Below are 7,501 nucleotides of genomic sequence, written 5' to 3' on the forward strand. Positions count from 1 at the left end.
TGGACATGCGAGAGGTGACCTTCCACCATCATGGCCACTGGCGTGCTGGGCTGCATGAGGAGCGGTGCCTGCAGGCATAGGGAGGAGGTTCTTCCCCTCTGCTCAGCCCTGGTGAAGCCACCCCCAGAGCCCTGTGTCCAGTGCTGGGCTTCCCCAGGGCAAGGGACAGATACTGACTGGAGAGAGCCCAGTGAAGGGCACCAAGGTAGGGAAGGGAATGTAGCATCTCTGGTGAGAACAGGCAGGGAGACATGGGACTCTTCAGCCTGCAGAAGAGAAGACTCAGGGCACCGTCTCCATATAGATCACTGTCTGAAGGGAGGGTGCAAAGAAGATGGAGCTTCCCAGAAAAAAAGGCTCAAGGAGTGGCAGAGGGGGACAAATGTGGACACTGGGGGAGAGGGGCCACTACTGGCTTCTTCTCTGACACTTTGCTCATCCCTGCAGAGATGGGATGCATCGCGGGAAGGGGGAGTGCCCTGGGACTCTTGCCAGCAGATCCCCAAAGGGGCCAGTGCCTGCTCTCCTGAAGGCCAGGGCGACAAAAGCAGCTGAGAGGGAGGTTTCAGGGAGACCCTCCTCCCCTCTCCTGGCCCCCACACCCCCGTGCTGCGGAGGGTTGCGGTCCCGCCGGGAGGCTCTCCGGGCTGGGGGAGGCAGCCCTGGCACAGCCGCCTGCCCAAGGGTAGCTGCCTGCGGGAGAAGCAGCCCCAGCTGGGATGTGCCTCACATTTTGGGAGTCTCTTCTTCAGGGAAACCAGCAGCAGGGCGGCCCCACCAGCTGTGCTGCAGGGTACAGCCTGTGGCCCTGCCGTGTGGGGGCTGTGGCAGTTTTAACCTCCACTTGCAGCCTCTCCCTCCAGGAGGGTTTGGGGGGACACAGGTTCCCTAGGAGAGCACCTGCCTGTGCTGTGGCACTACCAAGAGCCTCCACACTGCCGTGACAGGTGACTTCTGCTGCTGCAGTCTTGCTGTGATTGAAGGGGAACCTCACCCCAGCACAGTCCTCGTGATTATGTCTCCCAAAGCAAGAGAATCTTCCCCCTGTCTGGAAGGGGCATCCGGAAGGAGGGTGAGGATTTCCTCTGAGGTACTGCAAGTGAAAGAGCTTTGAGTCCCAGCTGACGCCCCATGTTGCGTCTAATCACACATCGCCTTCAGGAGCTCTTGGAAATATTGCGTAGCGTCCTTGCTCATCTGCCCTGCAACAGTCTTCAGAAGGTGTTGCGTGGCCTACGGGAAGAGAAGGGATCAGTAAAGCAAGAGCTGCCGTGCTGCGCCAGGCCAGTGAGCCGTCCAGCCTAGAAGCCATCTCCAGCAGCAGTCAGTGGCAGGCCCTTAGGGAAGGGAAGAGGAAAATCTTGCCTCCATACCCTCGTGCGGCAGCTGACCACATGTCAGTGCGGGTCTTCTGGCCAGACTCAAAGCTGAGAGCACGCCCAGGGAGGGTGGGGGTGTCCAGCAGCAGCTCTCCCAGGAAAACCCTCACGCATCAGCTTTTTCAGAAGTTTGCTGCTGCAGTCTTCAAAGGACAGTTTACCAGCTAGAGTGATAGGGCGCACTTTACTCTGGATCCTCTGAAAAGGAATTCTAATCCATTTTCGGGAGACATAAGTTTGGAGAACTGCTCTACAGCAGCTTCACACCACTTGCCATCCTAGTGGGGAATCCTACCACCTGCATGTGGGGACCCAGGTGCCTCCAGCCACCTGGGGGCTAGGATAATCAGGTTTACTGAACTGTGTGGATTCGATGGCCTGGCATATCAGATTCATAGGAAAATAAAGCTCTAGTAGGTCCTGGTTCACAGTGGTTCTTTTCTGTTATTAAGCTAGGAAGGGGCAGAACCCATGAGTATTTCTGGAGTCACAAGGGAATCCCAACAGCTAACTGCTTTGGAGGCTGAAATAAGCTTCACTGGGAATGAGTGGCAAAAGCATTGCATTGTGACTGGCTCATTGGCTCCGTGTGTCCTTGGCATAAACTCTCTTAGGAACAGGTATTTCAAGGATCCAAAAGGGCATGGGCGGGCTTTCGGTGTAGCTGCCTCAGAAACTGAAGAAATTAAGGTGCTGTCTACTCTGCCTGGCCTTGCAGAAGACCCCTCTGTTGTGGGGTTAGCGACAGTCGAAGAACAGGTGTCCGTTGCTGCTACAACAGGGTGCCAGCATCAATGCCACACCAACCGCAGCTCCCTGATTCCCACCCACAAGCTGATTTGCTGACTAGAGAGCTGAGGAGTTAGTGACCAGTAGGACCCACTCATACTGTTAATAGCCCATATGGCCAGTGTTGGAGCTTGATGGAGAATGGAGACTAGCAGTGTGCTACCATGGCTTGAATGATGTCATGTCGCCGTTGAGTGCTGCTGTACCAGTGATGCTAGAACTTCCATAGGAACTGGAATCAAAGGCAGCCAAGTGGTACGCCACCACTGATATGGCAAAGACATTTTTCTCAATCGCTTTGGTGGCAGAGGGTAGGCCACAGTTTGCCTTCACTTGGAGGGGCATCCAATACACCTGCAATCGGCTGTACCCAGGGTGGAAGCACAGCCCTGCCATCTGCCATGGGCTGATCCAGGCGGTACTGGAACAGGGCGAAGCTGCAGAACACCTACAATACGTTGATCATCGTATGGGGCAATGCAGCAGCAGAAGCTTTTGAGAAAGAGGAGAAAAACACTCAATTCTTGGAGCACCAGGCCTGCAAGGCCGGGCTGTGGCTGGAGGCTCCCAGGCCGGCCCGACTGGCGGCCTAGCGGCAGCGTGCGTAGGGGCTGTACGGCTGAGGTGCCCGGAGCGGGGCGGGAAGGCCCGGCGGGGGCGGGGGGGAAGGCCCGGCGCAGCGGGCTGGCCCAGGCCGCGCTCCTCCTGCAGCTGCACTTCCGGTTCCCCGTGACGCACTTTCTAAAGCCGCCCGGAGAGGGGCGCGCGCGCACGGTCTTCCCCCGCCCCCCGAGGTCCTGTCACGTGAGTGGACGGAGTGGCCAATGGGCGCGCGGGGCGCCGGGGCGGAGGCGGGGCTAGGTGCGCGTTCTCGCGGCCGGCGGCGGGAGGCGAGGCGGGAGCCGAGGGCGCGGGCAGCTCCTGTGCGCGCGCCTTGCCCTTCTCCCCTTCCCCCTCCCCCCCCCCTCCCCCCCGCCCCTCCCGGCTCCGCCGCCATGTCGGAGGAGAAACCCAAGGTGAGGCGCGACGGGGCCGGGGCAACCCCGGCGGAGGCCGGGCCCGGGGAGCGGGGGTAGAGGCCTCTCCGCCGGGCCCTGGGGCCGGGTTGCCGGTGGGCTCGGCCCCGCCCCGCCCCGCCCCGCCCGGCGGCGTAAGGCGGCCAAGATGGCGGCGTGGGCCGGGCCGCGGGGAGCAAGGCGGCCGCCCCGCCGAGGCCCCAGCACCACCGGGGGGACCGACTGGCGGCCCACGGCCCGCTCGGGGCTGGCGGACTGCGGGGCCGGGAGCGGGGCGCGGGCCAGGGCGGGCCTGCCGGGCGTTGACCCCTCCGCTTCCTCCTGTTTTTTTTTTCCAGGAAGGTGTGAAAACGGAGAACGATCACATCAACCTGAAAGTGGCGGGGCAGGACGGCTCCGTGGTGCAGTTCAAAATCAAGCGGCACACCCCGCTGAGCAAGCTGATGAAGGCGTACTGCGAGCGGCAGGTAGGCACGGCTCCGCTCCCGGGCCCGGCCCTGCCCTCCGGCTCCTCGGTGCGGTAGCGCGGCCCCTTCTCGCCGGGCGCCCCCTCAGCGCCACGGCCGTGCTGCCGCCAGCTCTCGGGGCCTGATCCTGCCTCCGAAACCAATTCACGCTGAATTTTCAGTGTCGTACCGCTCAGTTCCCTCGCCTCTAGAAACTTTACCAACTTCGTCTGCACTTGTCTTTGGTTTGGAAAACGGCACAAAACCTGATTCTCCTGTGCCACGATTTTCACAGTGGTGGGGTTTTTTTTCTCCTCCTTTCATGTGTCTCCTGTTGCCTGCTGTGCAGTTTGGCCTCCTGTATTCTGCAGGTGGCTACTGTGTGCGGGGGGCCGTTCCTCCGTGCCACCCTGGGCTGAACAGGAGAGGGTTTTATCCCCACAGCCCAGCTCCTGAACCCATAGCCGCCTGTGCCTCTTCACTGGCACACAGGTGGTACAGAGCAGAGAGTGGGGATGGGAATGGCTTTTGGAAGCCAACTCGGATTTTGTTTGCCAGCATTTCAGTTTGCCCGTTATGTGCAGAATCCTTTCTTTTTTTTGCTTGAAGCTTACCTTCTGCCCTGTCCCATGCCTGATGTTGCTTAATGCCTCTCAGCCTGGGAATGAGAACTGATGCGAAGGGTCTCTAAGTGGTGGTGGGAGTGTTTGAGTTCATGTGGCTCGGTGCATGACTGGAGGTGTGAACCGCATAAGGATTTTGAAGGGTTTTAGAGGGCAGAGCAATGACCTCAATCCCAGGGGCAGGGAATAAAGACTGCCTCGTGTGATTAAAGGCTGTCAAAACAGGATTCAGTCATTAATTCACCTTAGCTTTTAATTTAAGGGCAACATTAATTTAGTAACGCTAGACCCTAGCATTTTTCTAATAAACCTTGCAGGTAAAAACTTGTGTCGAGACTTGTAAGTTCTTTTTTTTTCATCGGTCTCCTTCATTGTTCCTTTTTCATCAGAAGATGGAGAACTAGGACCAGGAGCAGATGCCTGGCACGAGTGAAAATGTGTCTGAACTATGGATAGTCAGCGTGGATAGCTATTTACACAAAAAAGTAGTTTTTTTTCAGATTTTTTAAAAAATGTTTTCCCTTGAGTCAACTTAACCTGCCATTACTTCTCTGACTGCATGAGAAACAATTGCTGATCCTTCCTGACATGTCCTCTGAGGCTTTATGGTATGGTGTATTGATTGATCTCTTCTTAAGTTACCTTTGTAAATCAACTTTTTGTATTTGTGCCTTGCAGAGTAGGATCAGAACCAGGTGCCAAACCTGCTCCTGTGGTTTCATATAGAGTCCTTGCTGTGACAGCAGCATGCTGTTACGGGATGTTGCTCAAACCACTCCGCTTCCTCAGTTTATAGCAAGATATATGGGCTAAGTTTCCTGCCTGGTTAAATCTTTTGAGTTTTACTTTTGTTAATATTTGTTCTGACAGTCAATCCGTAAATGTTTTTTGTTTGGGTTCAGAAACAAAAGTGTGGTTTCTCACATCAATTACTTTAAACTTCCAGGGCTTGTCGATGAGGCAGATTAGATTCAGATTTGATGGACAACCAATTAATGAAACAGACACACCTGCACAGGTATGAAAAATACTTTTACTGCAAACTGCTATACGGATATTTTGATGTCTGCATGCAGATCAAAGGGGGTTTGAAATCAAAATGATTCTGAAATAGTTGCTGGAAGTTTAGCATGTTCCAAATAGCTTGTCTAGGGTGGGATTATTATTTCCCCTCCTCCTCCCTGGAATATTTTCACTGTTTGGTGTGAGGGGGGTGGGAACACGTAGGACCATTGGTGCTGAATGCGCTGGCATGAGTGCTGGTGTGGAAAGGACCCCTGGTGAGTGCTGGCAGTTTTGGCTGTGTCCTACCTCTGTGTCAGCCTGTTCAGAGCCAGCACTGAAGCTGTAGCTGTTGTCAGCACTGGCAGTGCTGAGAACGTGGGGAATTGATCACTGGGGCTGGCAAGGCCCAAGGCGAGGAACAGAGGAGACGCTTGACTGGGTGATTTGTTGTGGAAGACACTAAACTGGAGTTTGGTCTGACACTGCCAAACGTGCCTCTGAGACCCATTTCAGTGTTGGTGATACTTCGGTCGGAGCAATGATGCAGTACCTGCTCTGGAGTGACCAATGGAAAGTGTTTCATGAATTAATTAAAATTGCGCCTTAACTGCTCTATTAGTGGTACTGGTTAGGAGTAGAGAGCTAAGTGCATTTGCAACCATGTGTATTTAAAGTCTTGTATTTTCCGTATTACTCTTAACAGCTGGAGATGGAAGATGAAGACACTATTGATGTGTTCCAACAGCAGACAGGTGGAGTGTGTTAAGACATGCCGTCCTTTTGAGAAAAGGAGTTTAAAGATCCTCATCACACCTCACTTTCTCATCTGTCCTTGGATTTGCTATTAAATAGTAAAGAAATGAACATGCCAATCACACAGGATTCTTCTAAACTTTAGAGGACGTTTACCAAAATTGCTTGTTGTCTTTGACGTACTGCGTGTGCAAGTCAAAACAGCATCTGCAGGGATTAATCTATATCTTAAATTGGGCCAATTTGATTTCAGTTCAGATTAAGTAATACTCGTCTCTCTGCTGTTTTTGTGGTTTTTTTTAATCTTTTTTCTTCTTTTTTCTTTCTTCAAACCTGTGGCCTAAATATTCGTCCATGTGTTAGGGCATGGAGTGTTCATTCCTGGCTCTTGTCGGTCTTGCCCCTCTGTTTAATTCCAATCATGTAAATAATTCAGTATATTTTCATGCCAATTGTGAGCATAAAAGTTTCCTGTTAAGATATGCCTAGGAGAAGGAAAAGAGATGCTGATTTTGTTTTTAGCATGTCTTGCAAATGTTACTTCAGAAGCATTAAGCCTGTGACGCAAGGCTAGTACATGCAGATACAATGCTTAGTATAGAGTTGGAGTTTAAAATATTGCAGATTTACATGTGCTTTGTCATATTATGATAAAGTCATTCGAAATATACTTTTTTAATGCAGAACTGAGATTTGTCATGAATTATTGTCAGAACCAGTTGGCAGAGCAGTTGGTCCAAAATCTAACGCTTGTGATAGAGCAGCAGTACTTTTTGTTGCACAAGCTTACAAGCAGAGAAACCTGCCACTGCAACTTCAGCCATTTGCTGAGTGCTGGGCAGAATCTTGTCACCTTCCTCCTGCTCCCTTTAGTATGTCTCTTTATTTCTTAGTGGGTACTAGAAGCGTGTGGCCTCAGGTTTCTTTGTAATACTTGTTTTTGGTAGATAAACTTGATAAATGAGGAAAAAAAGCGCCTTTTAATGTCACCAAGCTGTATGTGTGGAAGAGCTGTCAAGAACCTGGTGAGCAAGGAAAGAGAGAGAGGTGTGTGTGTGTGTCACGTGTTCAAAAAATAATAATCTGCCCTGCTGTCTCCCAAAATTTACTGAATTTTAAATGCTTTTGCGTGAGAGGTTTGAGCTCTGCGCAAAGCATGGAGTCTGTTCCAGATGAATTCTGACAAAAGTTACCCAGTTGTCCCTCAGCGGGTTTGCTGCTGCACCGTGGGGTCGTTACCTGCCTCTTGATATGTACCCGACCTGTTTGGCCATGTTAGATCATCTCCTGCTTGCTGAAAAAGCCCCTGTTTTCTTTTTAATTTTCTTGTATGTGGGCTGGGGTGGGACATCCCGTAGATCACATTGTTTATTCACCGATTTGTACATTTATTTGTTGTCCTTTACTATTGTATACAGTAAATCTAGTTTGGTACTCTGTCTCGTCCCTCGCGCTCCATGCGGCCCGCTCCCCCGACCTCACCGTCCCCT

The 7,501-nt window shown here is 52.5% G+C and overlaps 1 protein-coding gene across 1 annotated transcript; it reads left to right on the plus strand.

Moving 5' to 3' along the window:
* The first annotated feature begins 3,044 nt into the window (after window positions 1–3,044).
* On the plus strand, window positions 3,045–7,450 carry LOC121096902 (small ubiquitin-related modifier 3). Its single transcript, XM_040613530.1, has 4 exons — window positions 3,045–3,184; window positions 3,523–3,651; window positions 5,200–5,271; window positions 5,962–7,450. Exons 1-4 carry the CDS (start codon window positions 3,164–3,166, stop codon window positions 6,022–6,024), a joined length of 285 nt encoding a protein of 94 aa, XP_040469464.1. The 5' UTR covers window positions 3,045–3,163; the 3' UTR covers window positions 6,025–7,450.
* The last annotated feature ends 51 nt before the right edge of the window (window positions 7,451–7,501 follow it).

This window comes from Falco naumanni, chromosome 13 (genome assembly GCF_017639655.2).
Source record: "Falco naumanni isolate bFalNau1 chromosome 13, bFalNau1.pat, whole genome shotgun sequence".
NCBI lineage: Eukaryota > Metazoa > Chordata > Aves > Falconiformes > Falconidae > Falco > Falco naumanni.